The following is a 21,437-nucleotide window of genomic DNA, read 5'->3' as shown; positions in this document are numbered from 1 at the left end:
TCCACGGGGGGCCACAGTACCTCTTACAGGCAGTATGGTGGCCAGGAGGGATGGCTAAATATATATATATCTATATATATATATCTATATGTAGGTATGGTAGGGATCATTTTTGTTTGGTAGACACATGCTTTATTATTTAGTATTTTATAGCGCCCCCCCCCAACACTCCTGGCTCTTCTAGCACTGGGGCAGCCAGTTAATTGGCCTTCTGTAAAGAAGATAATAAAGGTGATTGACAATGAGAGCAGTGGCCCAAAACTATTGCCTCCTGCTGCTGCCTGCAATGAACTCAATAGAATGGGGGGAGAGGAAGGTGAAACCCGCTGATGTGCATTTGGCTTGGTAAAAAGGCCACTGCTCTATACACTGGGTCTTTCCCTTTTATCCCTCAGAGACAGATAGAGGTTCATGTGCCCTACTGCACCCCAATACAACTGTACTTTTCTTACTAACAGTGAGGGCAATGAGTAATGTCCTGCCGGGGGGATGTTGTGATGCTGATTCTTAAGAGGGGCTTGGATGATTTCTTGGACAAGCAGAATATCCAAGGCTATTGGGATCTTAAGATGGTATATATATTTATATACCGTATGTGAGTGTATAGATAGATCTGTGTAGGTATGTGTGTGTGCATAAATAAATGGTAGATAGAGAGGGGCAGTTAGTTCTGGTGCAGATAGAATGTGGCAGTTAGTTATGTTGCAAATAGAATGTGGCAGTTAGTTCTAGTGCAGAGAGAGAGAGGGACAGTTAGTTCTGGTACAGATAGAATGTGGCAGTTATTTTTGGTGCAGAGAGAGGGACAATTAGTTCTGGTGCACATATAATGCGGCAGTTGGTTCTGGTGCAGAGAGAGAGGGACAGTTAGTTCTGGTGCACATATAATGTGGCAGTTGGTTCTGGTGCAGAGAGAGAAGGACAGTTAGTTCTGGTGAAAATATAATGTGGCTGTTAGTTCTAGTGCAGAGAGAGGGGGACAGTTAGTTCTGGTGCAGATAGAATGTGGCAGTTAGTTCTGGTGCAGAGAGAGAGGGACAGTTAGTTCTGGTGCAGAGAGAGAGGGACAGCTAGTTCTGGTGCAGATAGAATGCGGCAGTTAGTTCTGGTGCAGAGATAGAGGGACAGTTAGTTCTGGTGCAGATAGAATGCGGCAGTTAGTTCTGGTGCAGAGCGAGAGGGGTAGCTAGTTCTGGTGCAGATAGAATGTGACAGTTAGTTCTGGTGCAGAGAGAGAGGGACAGTTAGTTCTGGTGCAGATAGAATGTGACAGTTGTGAGGCAGAGAGAGAGAGAGGGGTAGCTAGTTCTGGTGCAGATAGAATGTGACAGTTAGTTCTAGTGCAGAGAGAGAGAGGGACAGGTAGTTCTGGTGCAGATAGAATGTGGCAGTTAGTTCTGGTGCAGAGCGAGAGGGGCAGCTAGTTCTGGTGCAGATAGAATGTGACAGTTAGTTCTGGTGCAGAGAGAGAGGGATCGTTAGTTCTGGTGCAGATAGAATGTGGCAGTTAGTTCTGGTGCAGAGATAGAGGGACAGTTAGTTCTGGTGCAGATAGAATGTGGCAGTTAGTTCTGGGACAGGCAGATAGTGTAGAACACGTGAATGAGGGAATGCTGACACAGGGATTCAGTTATTGGCTGCGCTGCTGCTGGTGCATTATTCCCGTGCAGTCCCTGTATGGGGGGAAAGTGCTGAGTCTCTGGCACGAGTGCTGCTGCTGCAGTTCCTCCGCTTGGATGGTGTCCCAGTGATGTTACTGCAGAACTAGCAGAGACCCTGCAGTGTGAGGCAGCCGCTGCCCCTCTCTCATCCCAAATAAAACTAAACTTATGCACCGGCACCCACTTCCCAGGTAGGTCTGTGTCATATTCACCCCCTCATCCAATCAGTTGTCACTGCTCTCTCCCATTTGTCTCGCTACACACACCATCCCCCTGTAGGAAAGAGTGAATGGATCATTGCTAACCTTAGCTGAACTGCACATTACTATACAGTACTTGGTGTTTCCCAGTATTAGAATATCATTGGCTTGTTGTGCTGCATTTCTTGCTTCTTTATCCTGCACTTCCCATACGTCACACTACAGAGGAACCCTAATCTTTAATTCCAGCATTTTATATTCTCCTACCATTGACACTTAAGGCTTCGAAGAAATCCACATTGATTAAATGCCCCCTGGATTTACCCCTTGCAGCTTGTTTGCCCAGTTGATGTTGAACTACATAAGTATGACTTCCTCATCACTCTCTCTTTATCTTCCAGGGCGCCAACAGTTATGGGCAGCTTGGACTTGGCACTACCCAGGACTCCCTCTTACCACAGTTGGTCACTGGATTCCCCAATCGTGAGACGGTCATCAAGAGTATTAGTGCCGGCGGGGGGCACTCAGCTGCTGTTACAGGTATGAGACCCCCCATTAATAGCAATATATATATATATATATATATATATATATATATATATATATATATATATATATATATATATATATGATATTTTTGTCTGTGCTGATCTCACATGTGTAGATGGATATATACTCTCTTCTTACATCCAAAGTGTCCAATTCATCACAGTGTATCAGAACCGGTGCTGTTCTGTCCCAGTCTACCTGCAGTAACGTAGCAAACCCTCCTGCTGCTGAATTTGTTTTTCAGCTTGTTCCCCAGATCTTATGCCAATGTACCAAGCTCAATTACTGTGTGGCTATGGAGCTGCCATGTCGGTGCATGTTAGTAATCACTTGTATTTACCCCTTGTTCTGAATGAATATAATCTTGGGATCTGAGAATATTAGGGTTCTCCTGGCAGGAGCTCAGTTTCTTCTTATTTCCGTGATACTTGATCCTCTTATAGGAAATGCCTGCACCATAGGCAGTACTTACTCACTGTCTGGTTTCCGTAAGCAGCCAATACAGTGTAGGGGTGCAGCTTATTGGCAGTGCATTGTGGGGGTGCAGCTTATTGGCAGTGCAGTGTAGGGGTGCAGCTTATTGGCAGTGCAGTGTAGGGGTACAGTTTATTGGCAGTGTAGGGGTACAGCTTATTGGCAGTGCAGTGTAGGGGTGCAGCTTATTGGCAGTGCATTGTGGGGGTACAGCTTATTGGCAGTGCAATGTTGGGGTACAGCTTATTGGCAGTGCAGTGTAGGGGTGCAGCTTATTGGCAGTGCAGTGTAGGGGTGCAGCTTATTGGCAGTGCATTGTGGGTGTGCAGCTTATTGGCAGTGCAGTGTAGGGGTGCAGCTTATTGGCAGTGCATTGTGGGGGTACAGCTTATTGGCAGTGCAGTGTAGGGGTACATCTTATTGCCCCCATAGCCGGCTGGGGTAGTCTCTCGGTTCAAGTAGGTAATTGATTTTGGCTTGAGTAGAGGCAGATGCCATATCACCTGTATCTCTCATTTTATAGATGTGGGACATGTGTATGTGTGTGGGCAGAACTCAGAAGGGCAGTTGGGCCTTAATCACACCACTGATGTCACCCACTTCTCCCTGTGCCCCGGGACTCTGACCCTTCGGGTCTCCAAAGTTGCTTGTGGCTGGGATTTTACACTCATCCTTACAGGTAGGTACTTCCTACACTCCATTGGCCAGAATCGTTTCTGATCAAACAATAATTAGTCGGGTGGTCTCCCAGAGAGGTGTATATATAAGGAAAGTGTCAGTCTATCTATATGATACGGGGGGATGTCTGGATTATAGTAATGAGCGAGTCTCTGTGCTGGGCCGCTGGCTTACTGAGAAAGACCCTTAAATCAGTGAGCTCATTAGCATCAAGTGAATGTGCTGGGGGGTGTAGGGGGGACCTTATAGTCGGGGGAGGGGTATAGCAGCTATGCAGCATTGCCTCCTTCTGCAGCATGGATCCTGCGCATGTGTCTGGGTCTCCTTATCGTTTCATATTCCTCCCACCCAGGATAGGGGTGTATATCATATCTCCCTTCCCCTAAATTCTCCCCTATTATCTGACACATGATAGGGGTGAATATCATATCTCTTTCCCCTAAATTCTCCCCTATTATCTGACACATGATAGGGGTGAATATCATATCTCTTTCCCCTAAATTCTCCTCTATTATCTGACACATGATAGGGGTGAATATCATATCTCCCTTCCCCTAAATTCTCCCCTATTATCTGACACAGGATAGGGGTGAATATCATATCTCCCTTCCCCTAAATTCTCCCCTATTATCTGACACAGGATAGGGTTATATATCATATCTTTTTCCCCTAAATTCTCCCCTATTATCTGACACATGATAGGGGTATATATCATATCTTTTTCCCCTAAATTCTCCCCTATTATCTGACATATGATAGGGGTATATATCATATCTCTTTCCCCTAAATTCTCCCCTATTATCTGACACAGTATAGGGGTGAATATCATATCTCCCTTCCCCTAAATTCTCCCCTATTATCTGACACATGATAGGGGTATATATCATATCTCTTTCCCCTAAATTCTCCCCTATTATCTGACACAGTATAGGGGTGAATATCATATCTCTTTCCCCTAAATTCTCCCCTATTATCTGACACAGTATAGGGGTGAATATCATATCTCCCTTCCCCTAAATTCTCCCCTATTATCTGACACAGTATAGGGGTGAATATCATATCTCCCTTCCCCTAAATTCTCCCCTATTATCTGACACATGATAGGGGTATATATCATATCTCTTTCCCCTAAATTCTCCCCTATTATCTGACATAGTATAGGGGTGAATATCATATCTCTTTCCCCTAAATTCTCCCCTATTATCTGACAGGGGTTTAGGGGTGTATATAATAATAGGGGCTTATTTAATAACAGGAGTGCAAATTATAACAGGGGTGTAAATAATAACAGGGTGCATATGATAACCGGGCATAATTAATAGCAGGGGAGTATATAAGAAGCTGTGCAGTATATAGGAAATATCAAATGAATGCACAGTAATGTACATATGTATATATAGCGCTACCTTTATACACAGTGCTGTATATATTTACACTGCTGTTTGGGGATACCAGGAACCCAGCACAGTCAGTACAAGAACACAATCAATCAGAACCAAATCTGAACTGATTCTTTTCGGAGAAGTGTGGGGATAATGACACTTTGGTAACACCTGATCTTAATTCTAGAGATATTTGCCTTCCTGGGGGCTGCTAATAATGCCCCCGAGTTAATCATATTTGCAGGTCTATTGGCCTCCTGCCCCTGCCTGACAGATACACAGGAGTGCATTACATTATTCTTTATATATATATATATATATATATATATATATATATATATATATATATATATATAATTTCTGGGACTTTATCCTTTATTTATGGCAGGCTGGGGCTCGGCACGGTATCCAACTCTGCCTTTAACACAGGGGCCCACACATTCTTTCAGTGTTCCATACCTGGATTTCTTATTAGTCCCATTTGCTACAGGGAAGGCTATTGGTCACTCGCTGCACCTTTACTATTAGTAGTGCTGACTGTGTGCACGTGTGAGGGGTTTATAACTGCAAATAGGAGTGAAGCAATGAAAATGGGAATTTATATTTATTCCAAAATATTATTTTGTCTTTTCAGATTCTGGAGAACTTCTCTCATGTGGAGCCAACACTTACGGCCAACTGGGTAGAGCTGGAGGGGAGAGAAGCTGCATTCCTAGGCCTCTGGATGTAAGTCTGCAATTCCCACCACCCCTCTTATCCTGCCTTCCCTAGTCCTTTAGCTTTATGATACTGATCCTAATAAACCTTGCACTGTTTCTCCTACTGCTTAAAGCTTTAATATGAAGGTTAAGCCTTGTTGCTGTTCGCCCCCTACTGTAAATTGTAAGGAAATAAGAAGTCACCGAGGGGTTGTTCTGTGACCATATAAAGGCACAAGGCTGCAGGCTGAGTTATACAGGGAACTCTGAGTATCACTCATGTATTATAAGGGATAATGTGCCCCCTACTGTAAATGATAAGGATATTAGAAGTCACTGAGAGGTTGTTCTGTGACCATATAAAGGCTGCAGGCTGAGTTATACAGGGAACTCTGAGTATCACTCATGTATTATAAGGCATAATGTACCCCCTACTGTAAATGATAAGGATATTAGAAGTCACTGAGGGGTTGTTCTGTGACCATATAAAGGCACAAGGCTGCAGGCCGAGTTATACAGGGAACTCTGAGTATCACTCATGTATTATAAGGGATAATGTACCCCCTACTGTAAATGATAAGGATATTAGAAGTCACTGAGGGGTTGTTCTGTGATCATATAAAGGCACAAGGCTGCAGGCTGAGTTATACAGGGAACTCTGAGTATCACTCATGTATTATAAGGGATAATGTACCCCCTACTGTAAATGATAAGGATATTAGAAGTCACTGAGGGGTTGTTCTGTGACCATATAAAGGCACAAGGCTGCAGGCTGAGTTATACAGGGAACTCTGAGTATCACTCATGTATTATAAGGGATAATGTACCCCCTACTGTAAATGATAAGGATATTAGAAGTCACTGAGGGGTTGTTCTGTGACCATATAAAGGCACAAGGCTGCAGGCCGAGTTATACAGGGAACTCTGAGTATCACTCATGTATTATAAGGGATAATGTACCCCCTACTGTAAATGATAAGGATATTAGAAGTCACTGAGGGGTTGTTCTGTGACCATATAAAGGCACAAGGCTGCAGGCTGAGTTATACAGGGAACTCTGAGTATCACTCATGTATTATAAGGGATAATGTACCCCCTACTGTAAATGATAAGGATATTAGAAGTCACTGAGGGGTTGTTCTGTGACCATATAAAGGCACAAGGCTGCAGGCTGAGTTATACAGGGAACTCTGAGTATCACTCATGTATTATAAGGGATAATGTACCCCCTACTGTAAATGATAAGGATATTAGAAGTCACTGAGGGGTTGTTCTGTGACCATATAAAGGCACAAGGCTGCAGGCTGAGTTATACAGGGAACTCTGAGTATCACTCATGTATTATAAGGGATAATGTACCCCCTACTGTAAATGATAAGGATATTAGAAGTCACTGAGGGGTTGTTCTGTGACCATATAAAGGCACAAGGCTGCAGGCTGAGTTATACAGGGAACTCTGAGTATCACTCATGTATTATAAGGGATAATGTACCCCCTACTGTAAATGATAAGGATATTAGAAGTCACTGAGGGGTTGTTCTGTGACCATATAAAGGCACTATGCAGGCACTTGGGCATGCTACCAAGAACACTGTTACATTATATCAATGATGCTTCCTCTCTCATTGGCTGGAATGTGTGTAACTCTTCTGTGTTATAATTCCAGATTCAAAAGAGGAAAGTGCTTGATGTTGCCGCTGGACTGAGACACGTTCTTGCCCTCACAGGTCAGTGCAGATCTATTTGCCCTGGGGCAGTAAGGGACTGTATCACAAAGACTTTTGCTTGGCATCCAGTTGTTTGCTGGAGGATCATGGGTTAAGTATGTTTTGAGGAAAGCATATGAACATTTCACTCCATTTATTCTGAATGGAGATGAGATGAATGTGCAGGGGTACAAGATACAATGGGGAGATATAAAGGAGAACTAAACCCTAAAAATGAACATGGCTAGAATTGCATATTTTATACAATGAACTTATTGAACCAGCCTAAAGTTTCAGTATCTCTATAGCTGTAATGATCCAGGCCTTTGAAGTTGCCCCAGGAGCTTCCCATCTCGGATTTTGTTAGGAGTGTCTGTGACACACACATGCTCAGTGTGCTTTTTTAGTTAAAGGGATACTGGCATGGGGAGAATTCTACACTGAAATCCATTTCTCAAAAGAGCAAACAGATTTTTTATATTTCATTTTGAAATCTGACATGGGGCTATACATATTGTCAGTTTTCCAGCTGCCCCCAGTCATGTGACTTGTGCTCTGATAAACATCAGTCACTCTTTACTGCTGTACTGCAAGTTGGACTGATATCACCCCCTCCCCCCCAGTAGCCTAACAACAGAACAATGAGAAGGTAACCAGATATCAGCTCCCTAACACAAGATAACAGCTGCCTGGTAGATCTAAGAACAGCACTCAATAGTAAAATCCAGGTCCCATTGAGACACATTCAGTTACATAGGAGAAACAACAGCCTGCCAGAAAGCAGTTCCATCCTAAAGTTCTGGCTCTTTCTGAAATCACATGACCAGTCAAAATAACCTGAGATGCACCTACACACCAATATTACAACTAAATACAATTGCTGGTTAAGGAATGAAATTGTATATTGTAAAGTGATTTATTTGCAATGTAGTTAAGAAATAAAAACTACACCATAAAAATCATGACAGAATCCGTTTAAGCTTTAAGCTTTAGCTCTCCTTTAACAAAAGGTGAACTTTCCCTTTAATGACAGCCTGTATAAATGACAACTCTGCTTCTAGCATTATTAACCCCCTGTGTTGAGCACAATGTTGTAGAGATGCCAAGTTCCTAGGGATTCTCAGTGCTGAATATATGGACTCAGTATGTCTTTCTATGTCACTACTCGTATGGGGAGTACCCTCCTTCCCTGTGTAGTGACTGGCATATAGTAACAATGTGAGTGATGTCTAGTAGCAAGGCAAGTTACTATTAACCCATAGCATGCTGTGACCTGTAGAGCAAATGTGTTGAACCCAGAGAGGGTTGGGTGGAAGACTGACTATTCTCTTCTTTTACAGACAATGGGCAGATATTCCAGTGGGGGTCTGGGCTGGCATCTCACGCGAGGAGATTCTCTCAGCAGAAGCCAATCCCTGCGGTTTATAGTTCCACAGAACCCTGCCCAGTGCCAGGTATCTTATGCCATCATCAACCTGTCCCCTATTGTTCTGCTTTCTGCCAGCCAATGGGCACAGTGATCCCAGGCTACATTACAGGGTGCTGGCATTGTAATTGAGTTTAATTGCCCAGCTGGAGATTTGGCTTTATGTTTAGTACTAAAATCTGAATGTGTAGGTCCAGTTCAGCACAACACAAGTGATCTCTTGGCACTTGACACATAAGATTGGCACAGTTAAATATCCCTTACTGCTCATTGTGCCAATATAGGAGCAGTTATTGGAAAAGACTGGCACCAGATTGGCACCCTTTATTTACTCTCTTGCACTTATATCTCCTCACATGTATAAAGTTGTGCAGGAATTACCAGTGGCCACAGGGCCTTCCCAATAGGGATGCACCGAATCCAGGATTCTGCCTTTTTCATCCGAATCCTTGTGCCTGGCCAAACCAAATCCAAATTTGCATATGTAAATTAGGATCTGGTAGGGAAATTGCGTGATTTTTCATCCCAAAAGAAGAATTCTTTCCTTTCCTGCCCATAATTTGCATATGCAAATTAGGATTTGTTTCGGTATTGGTCGAATCTTTCACCAAAGATTCGGGGATTTGGCTGAATCCCAAATAGTGGATTCAGTGCATCCTTACTGCCCAGTGCATCCTTTGCACTAATGTCTCTTATCTTGCTAGGTATGAATGGCATCTGTGGGAAGATGGTGGCCGCAGGATCATATCACTGTGTGGCTTTATCTGGTAAGTGCCCGATTAGTACCCGCAGCTAAAGAGGAAACATCCTATCATCATTTGGGGTCTTTATAAACACCCCCATGAAATCTATTAAAGGGGATGTTCACCATCCAAACACTTTTTTTCAGTTGAGTTGTTTTCAGATTCTTCAGAAATAAAGACTTTTATCAATTACTTCCATCTTTTATTTTTTTTGCATTTTTTTTCCAAAATTTAAGTTTAAATTGTAATGCTCCTGTCTCTGGTGTTGGTAATTCAGGTTCAGACTCTGAACATTGTAGAGCAGCATCTCTGGATATTAGCTGCCTTTAATGAAACTCTGTTACCCTGCTGAGGAGGGACAAAGATAAGAAATGTATCAACTATATGTATCAATTTAGAATAGTTTACAGGGTCGATGACCCCTTCTTCCCAGAGCTGCTTTAGAAGGTGAAAAATTAGTATTTACACTTCCATATTAGAAGAACGGTCACACATACATAATAGAAAGTCATTGGAAAAAGTCTTTATTTCTGGTGAACGGTCTGAAACCAACTGAACCAAAAAAAGTGTTGGAAGGTGAACATCCCCTTTAAGGGTTGGTTTATATCCAGGGTACTCACATGGAATGGCTTATTATTCTTGTTCACTGGCTGTGATTTTGCTCACAACGGACTTCAGTGGGTTCCTCTGTTCTTCTAGATGCAGGAGACGTTTATGTGTGGGGCAGTAACAAGCACGGGCAACTGCTGCACAGTGACCCCTTCTTGCTTCACCCGCACAGAGTGCAAGCTCATCTGTTTCTGGGGGAGAGGATTGTGGCAGTTGTGAGCGGATGGACCCATCTGGTTGCACAAACTGGTAAGTGCTGGGTGTAGGGTTCTTTGGGTGGGTGTGTGTATTTATGTATATATATACAGTATATATCTGATATAGACAGGTGCACACTGGGAGCTTAAGTTAAAAAGTCATATAATTTATTAGTTCAAGTATAAAACAGGCCAGCATTTCGGTCTCCATCTAAGACCTTTATCAAGACTGTGGGTCTCCATAAAGGTCTTAGATTGAGACCAAAGCGTTGGCCTGTTTTTGAGAGTGTGCACCTGTTTAAATCGGATATTTATTAATACAGCTTCATACAGGTAGCACCTGGTTCGTTTGTATCACGTTAATGGTGGACTTTTGTATGTTAATAATATATATATATGTATCTTATGTACAGTTATGTGGCTGAAATATTTAAGATATGAATTAAGCTCCCCCCAAGCACAGAGGGAATGGGACCCAATCACAAGCGAATGTGTTTCTCCCTGACTACACCGCGTTACAACAAAGGAGCACTGAAATCCAAAGAATTTCAGAAGTTTTTGTAGTTAATCTGCATTTTAGGCCTAGAATGTTTATTATATACCCTATAATAAAGGTGCATATAGATCACAGTCCACCACGATTTTCAGACTGGGCCTCACATCCATGTTTTCAAGGCTGCCAGAGTGGGGTTGTCCTACAATTTGGGAACTTCTGCTTAATTCTCACTCCACCCCTTAGCTCAGTGCTAGAATATGGGACATCAGGTTCCATGCTCTGGCTATTTCTGCCCCCCAGAATACACACTTTACTTATTCCTGCCCCCCATTTGCTTCCATCATACCACCTGCCAAAGGCTATATCTCTATTCCCTGTCCATGGAACCTTCAGACCCGACCAGATTCCATCAAAGTGTCCCCCCATTGTGCAGTTCCCCCTACAGCTGCCCCAAGCACTCAGTCTTTGTGTGTAATTCTACTCTCATGTCACCAGAGGGCATCACAGACACACAGCAGGAAAGCTTTCATCCACCACTATCCAGACTCTAGGGCTGCCCATTGCTGAAAAGTCACATGCCATTTTGCAGTTTGTTTTATCTTTCTGTTTATTTTGTAAGCCTCTGGTTAGTAGGGTCCCAGAAAACTAATTAATGCTTTCTGTACCACTTTTCTTAAATCTTGCTTCACCTTGTGGTGTCAATAACCATCATACCCCCAAACCCTCCGGTCAGCAGGTGCTCTCTTATATACACCTTTAATTCGGATGAAATCTATTGACCTTTGGAGGAAGGTACCACTTGTGGTTGGAGCTTTAGAATACAGATATTTGTAATCTGCAATTCACAGTGTGACCACAAGGCGGAGTCAGCTGTCCATTCAGAGCTGTGGCCTTTGTTTAATGCAAATAACTGAAGAGAAGAGTGCAGCTCTGTGTGGCATCAGTCTCAGATCTGGAAGGGAAATGTATAGAACAGGTGCACTCTGTGGGAACAGGAGGGAGGGAGGGGGTGTCCTGAAATACAGCCCAGATTTCTGACTATACAGTGTGTGTGTGTGTGTATGTATGAGAGGAATAGGCATATGGGTCTCATCTTGCTTGTAGTCATGCACATTGGGGGGAGACTTTACCTGAGGAGGGGGATTTGCTGCTCTGCAGTGTGTTCTATATTGTATTTGTATATATACACATATAATATTTTTACGTTATATGTGTGTATGTATACACTGTAGAACACACTGGGGCTCATTTATCAACACTGGGCAAATTTGCCCATGGGCAGTAACCCATAGCAACCAATCAGATTGCTGCATTCATTGTTCTACTTGCAGCTGGTTTCAAAAAGCTAATCACGGATTGGTTGCTATAGGTAACTGCCCATGGGCAAATTTGCCCAGTGTTGATAAATGAGCCCCACTGTGTTTAGAGCCTTCTGTTGATCAGAAAAGGCAATAAGCCCTGACTTTCGGTTGTATTAAACAGCCCAGCATCAGACATCACCCTGGGACACTTCCCATTTCCCATATCCTTTGGTTATAAGACGTCAGGTCTGTGTATGGCAACAACTCTATGCAGCCTCGGATCTGATGTGGGGCCTCAACTGAATTAGGCACAACTGTAGCCAATGATCTGAAGGTTTATAGTCTGGGGTGCCCATTATGCACTGACATTCCCCATAGAGCTGCATCAGGGGCCTGACACCCCAATTGTACTTGTAAGTATCTCCCAGCCTGGCACCCCTATTTTACCTATGGGTATCTCCCAGCCTGACACCCTCAAGCTTAGCAGGTATCCCTCCTTTCTTCTTGCAGAGCAAAGCGAATCAGAAGTGCCCCCCCCAGTGAGTGACGCAGGTCTGGCCCCCCACACATACCACTGTGCAGCAAGGACGTGTCCCCTGCATTCAGAACTCGCCTTTCTCTGCGGCCGCATGTGCAGCGCAGATCTGGGTGCAGCACATTCACTCACAATATAATAAACAGCTGCTTCCCAAACCCACGTTTCCATAGCAACTGTATGATAGAATTGCCGCATCCCTTCTCACACAATTCATCTGCCGTTATACAGGCCCTGCAGTACCAACCCTAGGAGAGACTGTCAGCTCTGCAATCAACTCCCTCCAATCTTCCCATTCACCTCTAATTGCTGTTTGGGTGCCACAATAGCCAATCAGGCCAATCCTTGGGAGGAGTCTCCTGAGCAGGTTTATTAGCCCAACAGGTGCCAATCACATCCCCTGGGATGGAAATGTCACCTGTTTGTCTGTATTTCTCAGAGACCCCTGTGATCTCCTATATCTTCATTTATATGGGGAAATACTGGTACCAGTTCAGGCCAGATACAGACCATAACAGCTCAGCCCAGGTACAGACCATAATAGCTCATCCCATGTACAGACCATAGCAACAGCTCAGCCCAGATACAGACCATAGCAACAGCTCAGCCCAGGTACAGACCATAGTAACAGCTCAGGCCAGATACAGACCATAACAGCTCAGCCCTGGTACAGACCATAGTAACAGTTCAGCCCAGATACAGACCATAACAGCTCAGCCCTGGTACAGACCATAGTAACAGCTCAGGCCAGATACAGTCCATAGCAACAGCTCAGCCCAGGTACAGACCATAGCAACAGCTCAGCCCAGGTACAGACCATAGCAACAGCTCAGCCCAGGTACAGACCATATTAACAGCTCAGCCCAGATACAGACCATAACAGCTCAGCCCTGGTACAGACCATAGTAACAGCTCAGGCCAGATACAGTCCATAGCAACAGCTCAGCCCAGGTACAGACCATAGCAACAGCTCAGCCCAGGTACAGACCATAGCAACAGCTCAGCCCAGATACATACCATAACAGCTCAGCCCTGGTACAGACCATAGTAACAGCTCAGCCCAGATACAGACCATAACAGCTCAGCCCTGGTACAGACCATAGTAACAGCTCAGGCCAGATACAGTCCATAGCAACAGCTCAGCCCAGGTACAGACCATAGCAACAGCTCAGCCCAGATACAGACCATAGCAACAGCTCAGCCCAGGTACAGACCATAGCAACAGCTCAGCCCTGGTACAGACCATAGTAACAGCTCAGTCCAGATACAGACCATAACAGCTCAGCCCTGGTACAGACCATAGTAACAGCTCAGGCCAGATACAGTCCATAGCAACAGCTCAGCCCAGGTACAGGCCATAGCAACAGCTCAGCCCAGGGACAGACCATAGCAACAGCTCAGCCCAGATACATACCATAACAGCTCAGCCCTGGTACAGACCATAGTAACAGCTCAGCCCAGATACAGACCATAACAGCTCAGCCCTGGTACAGACCATAGTAACAGCTCAGGCCAGATACAGTCCATAGCAACAGCTCAGCCCAGGTACAGACCATAGCAACAGCTCAGCCCAGATACAGACCATAGCAACAGCTCAGCCCAGGTACAGACCATAGTAACAGCTCAGCCCAGGTACAGACCATAGCAACGTGTGGCTCTCCTTTTACTACTGACTACTATTAAGCCCAGCACATTTGGACCCAGTCACAAACACAGACTTACAGAACTGGCTGCAGTAAGGTTATGGAAGGAACTTATTATATACAGACTATTTTATATCCTAGGGAAACAAGGTCTCTGGCACACTGGGGCTTTGTCTTTTGTATGGTGGCTTCTCATTGGCTGGAGTATCCATGTCAGCAGCAAGGGCTAGTGCTCTATGGAGTAAGTGCTACCTGACCCTTCAGCCCCAGGGAATAGAACTACTGAATGCCGCTGGATCTAACTAGTCTATGGGTCACTTCCCACAGCAGCAATGCAGGCTTTAGCCCACTGGTGTGTGTGTGTGTAGCAGTAGCCGAGAGTCGGTGCTAAAGAGCCTGAGCAGATTGGTGGGTAGGCTGTACTACAAGGATATGGATAAGGGCATCCAGGTGCAGTAACCTGTAGCAACCAATCAGCAGGAAGCATTTACTGGTCACCAGATTTAAAAGCATCCTGATTGCTATGGGTTACTGCTCCTGGACAAGCTTAGACATTGTGTTTTTTATTACATATGGGGAAGGGGGGGTATTGGGTAATTGTTTATACAAGGCAGACTACCCTTTATTAATTGCAAAAATATCCCGGTTGTAGTTAAGTCAGTGGGCAAGATTTCTGATTAAGTCTCTAATTGTTGACTTTCTCTCTAGACACTGGAAAGGTTTTCACCTGGGGAAGAGCAAATTACTCCCAACTTGGTCGGCCCCCCAATTCCGAAGGCACCGGGCTACACGAGACTGTACTGCAGGGTATCAGTGCCAATCAGCTTCCAGCCTGGATCCCTTCTTTAACTGGTTCCTCCCAGGTATGACTCCATGGTGGTATCCCTGCAGCCCCGCCCCCGAGGTTCTCTCACATTGCATCCCGATGATTAGTCTCTCAGTTATATTCAAACCAATGATGTTATACAGACCAGGGGCTATTGCGGGTGCTGGGGGGCCCAACTCCAATCCAGCTGATGGTTTAAAGATTAGAAAGATTGGGTGGAATGGAGTCTTTTTCAGTAATTGGCTCACTTGGTGCTTTATTGATTATTACTGATTAACGCCTGGAATGATTGATTTATGTTCTGATTCTCTGTGTTCATGGAAGGAAATATCTTTATATAAATATTGTGTGAAACCCGCCCCCTGCTGTACATTCATCAGGATTGTGCCCCTGGGGAAATGCCAAGTACCATTGTCACCCAGTTCTGTCATGGTGAGTCTATTAATACTCCTTGTTCCCTGTAGGAAACTGACAGTCAGACCTAGTGTTCCCTTTCTCCAGCAGGCTGCAGGCTTACACAGGCTTGCTTATACAGGCTGGCTTACAGCAGCAGCACCACATACACTATGATCTGACACCTCCCTCCTCCTGACGATTTACTTCCATCTTCCACAGACATCACATTTCCCTTAACGCAGAAGAAAATCGCCAGCGCCTGGTCTGACTCACACTGTTTTGTTGACCAGCTGTTTTGTTGGCTGCCTTCAAAAACAATCACCACAAAAAATGAGGTGTTTGTACATGTATAGGACCTGATATCCAGAATGCTCCGGACATGGGGTTTTCCGGGTAATGGATCTTTCCGTAATTTGGGTCTTCATGCCTTAAAGTGATACTGACACTAAATAATTAATTTTAGCATATGCATGTACATTAAATGTTACCTATAGGTCATGTTGATAACCTGACTGTCCCATCTCAGCCTGTTAGTTACAGTTTCTGATAGTAACGGACTCCTGCTGCACAAATATGGCAGCCCCCTCATACAGGAACATGGGGGATCAGACAGGTAATGTAAAAGCATCATGCAAATACTTTATGGCAAAGTTAGAAGTAGCTTGCAAAGCCAATATTAAAATAGATGTAAAAAAAAAAAGTTTAATGTCAGGTGTCAGTATCTCTTTACGTCTACTAGAAATTAATTTAAAGATTAAATAAAGCCAATAGGCTGGTTTTGCTTCCAATAAGGATTAATCTTTATTACAGATCTTAAACAGATCTTAGTTTGGATCAAGTACAAGCGACTGTTTTATTATTACAAAGAAAAAGGATAACATTTTTAAAAATTTGGATAAAATGGAGTCTGTGGGAGACAGCCATTCCATAATTCGGAGCTTTCTGGATATCGGGTTTCCGGATACGGGATCCTATACCTGTACCACACTTGTACCTGAGTTCTACACTATTTGTGAGCATTTTAACTTTGTAGTACATTTAAATCATGTATCCCAGAAAGCAGTTTCACTATATATATTTCTATACATATATATATAGTGAAAATGCAAGAAGCTTTTTAACCCCAGCCAATTAACATACATATATAAGTAATTTCCTGTTTTAAAGGCTGAATGGCAGCTATAGGCAATATTTGGCTACAATTTGTACACGAAAAACAATCACCAGTGCTTGGTCTTACTCGCGCTGTGGCGTTGACCAGCTGCTATAAACAATAAAAAGGCAATATTTGCCAGCGCACGGTTTGCCTTCAAAAACAATCACCACAAAAAATTGTTTGCTTGTTGGCTGGGACTTAAAAGATCCCTGCTTTTTGACTCCAGCTCCTGAGCTAAGGGTAAGTGCATAGTAATGGTCTTACTATTCACATTGGTTGCTGGGGGACATGATAAATGCACTGCAAACTTATAATTCTCACACATAGTGTAGGTCTCATGTACGAGGGGCCTTGACGTGGCACGTGTCAATAAATGGGGTAGAAACACCTTATTATTGTGGAGATCACATTTCCCTTAGCCTGCCAATAACATTCATCTCTCTCATTGAGCAATACCATCAGATCAGAAGCACACTATCCTCCTGGTCTTACTTGCCTCTTATATATGATTCTTGCACTTACAGATCACTAGTGCAGTAGGGTATATCTCCCTGCAGCTTGTGGGCTCCTGTAGTGTTGGCAAAACATCTGGGAAATGGGGAGATGACATTTTTGCTGTAGGGCCAACTTGTGGCCACACAATTCATTAGCAGCTTTGGCCCCTGTGCTGCTAATGGGCCCTACACATTTGGTAGCACTGGGGGCTTTATTTAACCTTTATGTGGGATTAGGGCTGCCCCCTGGCACAAAGACCCCAGTACATGCAGTGCCACCTCCCAAGCAGAAGCCATCGGGTAGGGGAGGGATTGTGTGAGACACACTGAATCCTTTTACTGGTGGGTAATGTGTGTGAGCTGTGAGTAATGGAAATACACTGTGTAATGTGCTGTGTATGTGCAGCAGGGCAGCTCCGCTGGGCTAATGGGTATGAGCATGTTCCATCCAGTCATTCCTCCTGCTTTCCACGTATCCAAGAGAAGAGTCACCGGGCAACTGCCTCTGGCTCATTGGCTCTTCTTCCATCTGATGATAGCACTAACATGGGTGATTAGGCCCCCAAACTCACAGTGTAACATTTAATCAGCTGTGTGACAGGGATCTGCAGCCCTCCAGTGATCCCACCCCCAGAGACCTGCATCAGGATTCCCCATTCTCGACATGAAATGCTGGTGTGTGGCAGCTGGCAGCAACCTCTCTGGCATTTGCCTGAATATCCACATTGCCAGTCTGTGCCCCCTCCACACACGTTCGATCTAATGGGAATGAGTTTTTTTGTTCAACCTCAGCTGCTGTGTGTGTTTATACCATTTAGCTCTGTGTGAGACCCTCCATCACAGGACTCCCTGCAGCCCCCGTCCCTGCCCTTCTCAAACCCTCTGATCCTGACACATATTAACAAGCCAGATCAGAATTCACTGAGCCAGCATGTAGCTCCTCTCCCGGGAGGCGCCCGGGCCCACATTCCTTCTAGATAATCCTCTCTCCACTGTGCCTCTCACTGAGATCCGATCCCCCTCGCTGTGATCACTTTCTGCCTGACATTCACAGAGGTTACTCTCACTCCTCTATTCTCTCTCTAATTGGCCTCGTTAGTGTCTCGCACAGCCCCGCCCCTCGCTTCCCTTCTATTCATTATATGCCTCCGAGTTGCCATACTGACAGTACAGTATGAGAGTATAGCTTATTGTGTGCCCAGAACATTCCTTCTCTGTATATTTGTATTTATACATATGGGAGGAGGAGGTGCCATATTGATTCCCTTAGACAGTACAGTATGAGGGTATAGCTTATTGTGTGCCCAGAACATTCCTTCTCTGTATATTTGTATTTATACATATGGGAGGAGGTGCCATATTGATTCCCTTAGACAGTACAGTATGAGAGTATAGCTTATTGTGTGCCCAGAACATTCCTTCTCTGTATATTTGTATTTATACATATGGGAGGAGGAGGTGCCATATTGATTCCCTTAGACAGTACAGTATGAGGGTATAGCTTATTGTGTGCCCAGAACATTCCTTCTCTGTATATTTGTATGTATACATATGGGAGGAGGAGGTGCCATATTGATTCCCTTAGACAGTACAGTATGAGGGTATAGCTTATTGTGTGCCCAGAACATTCCTTCTCTGTATATTTGTATTTATACATATGGGAGGAGGTGCCATATTGATGCCCTTAGACAGTACAGTATGAGGGTACAGCTTATTGTGTGCCCAGAACATTCCTTCTCTGTATATTTGTATTTATACATATGGGAGGAGGAGGTGCCATATTGATTCCCTTAGACAGTACAGTATGAGGGTACAGCTTATTGTGTGCCCCCCAACATTCCTAGGTGCCACGCTGCTGCCTGAGGCACATAGTTGGTGACTGGGCCAGTGGCTGTCTCAGCATCCGGCAGGAAAAGATTGTTGCCCAGAGACATATCCCTTACAGCCAGAATCTTAGCTCAGAGAGGCAGAATGTGATGCCAATAAATACCTGAGCTCTGATCCTGTAAGGGAGCCGGGGGGGGGGGTTAATGATATTTGCCAGTGATACTATGCTCCCCCCGCCAGGGATTATTCTTATGGCATCACATTGCACTCCTTATGTTTCCCTCCCAGCACCATGGGTGTCATTGGTTATATTTAGCCTTTATCTCAGTAATTATACTGCACAATTACCCTTCCCCGACACCAAATTAGCTGGCACAGTAACTGCCACATGCCCACCAAATACTACAAGCCTGTATTAACCATGCCACCCCTGCTAGAAGGCCCATCTCTGTATCTACTCCACTTTTCTGCTGCTAGAGATGGAGACGGCGGACATGAAGGGGAGAGTGGGGCAGGGTGAGAGGAATATATATATATATATATATCCTGTAGTGAGACAGGTAGATGTGGAACTACAAAGGTAACCCCAATATAGAGCCTGGGATGTACCAGCTGACAGTGGAGCAGGGGTGGGTATACAGTATTATACTTCTAATCTGTCGGCCATGCTGGCCAGTGCAGGCAGTCGGCCCCAATAAGCTTCTTTCTGTTACTATGGAAACTCATGCACATTCCCTGGCATCATATGTGTATCCTCCTCTATGTGCTTGTAGCACCCCCAAACCCAGGCCTTTAACTGGGAACTTATGCCTTTAAAAGTAGTTGCTGGACTGGGAGATGAATTATATGAGCAGAAATATATAGTTATGCCACACCATGTGGGGTTACCCTGATGTGAGTGTTGGGAGGACTGAATGAATGACGGATTTCACCCAACTAGGCCTATTCACCCAATTGAAATGCCTATTTTCACTCCTAGTCTGGACTTGCACCCAATCTCTGATGTTTAATATACAGTAATTAACTGCACTGGAATAATAAAGCTCTGCTACAATTGCCCATAACATGGCAAAGCACTTGGTTAGGGTAAGGTATATCTCTGCCCATTTACACTAATGGCCGTCTCTCTGTTCTCTGTACAGGTGGCCTGTGGCTCGGAGCACAATCTGGCAGTATGTGGTGAGTCTCCTCCAAATATCACTGGGCATCATGTGACTGGGGGGGCACTGATCTGAGTGATGTTACCCAACCACAGATGGAGGAAGAGCTGAGTAGGGAAGTAGGGCAGATTCTTGCGCCATGACCTTGCGCTCGAGTTCCTGCGCAGTTAGCTGCATTTCTGCTCCTCCCACCCCTAGTGCCACAATCTGTAGGATGCCTAATGCCCCTCCCACTCCTCCAATCAGTAGAATTCTCCTCACACTCCCCCAGTCCCACAATCAGTAGGATGCCCCTCCCACTTCCACAATCAGTAGAATTCTCCTCCCCAGACCCACAATCAGTAGGATGCCCCTCCCACTTTCACAATCAGTAGGATGCTCCTCCCACTTCCACAATCAGTAGAATTCTTCTCCCACTCCCCAGTCCCACAACCAGTGGTATGCCCCTCCCACTTCCACAATCCTTAGAATTCTCTTCCCAGTCCCACAATCAGTGGGATGCGCCTCCTAGAGTCCTGCACGGAACCAATTTATGAGACCCCAGCCCGCGACCCGAACCGCAACCCACCCACTTTGATGTGCTACCCCACCTGCAACTGCTTTATCCGCAATATGCTGACCATGATAAAACAGGAAGTGCTGCTGCTGCAAACTGGAAGTGACATCATCAAAAGTGGACGGGACAGGAAAAAAAATTGAAAATATAGACAATATAAGATATTCAGATGAGACCCACAGACCCGCATCTATACCCCCACCTGAAAATCCTACCCCCACACACTTTTTTTGCGGGTAACTCACGGGTACCCAACCCGCTGCAGGACTCTAGCTCCTCCCACTCCCTCAATCAGTAGTATTCTCCTCCCAGTCCCACAATCAGTAGGATGCTCCTCCTACCCCACAAGTCTCACAATCAGTAGGATGCCCCACTCCCTAGTCCCACAATCATTTGGATGCTCCTCCCACCCCACAAGTCTCACAATGATTTGGCTGATTCTCTCACCACCCCAGTACACTGGCCTACATGCGGTACAGATAGGGTTGCCACCTTTTCTGTAAAAAAAAATCCCGGCCTTCCTATATATATTTATCTTTATTCCCTATTAATAACATTGGGATCACTGACCTTCCTATATATTTATCTTTATTCCCTATTAATAACATTGGGATCATATCACTGACCTTCCTATATATTTATCTTTATTCCCTATTAATAACATTGGGATCACTGACCTTCCTATATATTTATCTTTATTTCCTATTAATAACATTGGGATCAT

At 44.6% G+C, this 21,437-nt stretch overlaps 1 protein-coding gene across 3 annotated transcripts in view; it reads left to right on the top strand.

The window, feature by feature from the left end:
* sergef.L (secretion regulating guanine nucleotide exchange factor L homeolog) overlaps positions 1-21,437 on the top strand; it is a 56,773-nt gene that overhangs the window by 1,771 nt on the left and 33,565 nt on the right. For 2 of the 3 annotated variants that reach the window (XM_041589386.1, NM_001095234.1), the window contains 9 exon segments: positions 2,263-2,401; positions 3,408-3,563; positions 5,579-5,670; positions 7,309-7,369; positions 8,689-8,802; positions 9,479-9,541; positions 10,217-10,375; positions 15,007-15,161; positions 20,140-20,176. In XM_041589386.1, coding sequence (XP_041445320.1) covers positions 2,263-2,401; positions 3,408-3,563; positions 5,579-5,670; positions 7,309-7,369; positions 8,689-8,802; positions 9,479-9,541; positions 10,217-10,375; positions 15,007-15,161; positions 20,140-20,176 — 976 coding nt within the window. 3 annotated transcript variants of the gene reach the window in all.

The sequence above is a fragment of the Xenopus laevis genome, chromosome 4L, assembly GCF_017654675.1.
Source record: "Xenopus laevis strain J_2021 chromosome 4L, Xenopus_laevis_v10.1, whole genome shotgun sequence".
NCBI lineage: Eukaryota > Metazoa > Chordata > Amphibia > Anura > Pipidae > Xenopus > Xenopus laevis.
This window is presented reverse-complemented; position numbering and strand designations above follow the sequence as displayed.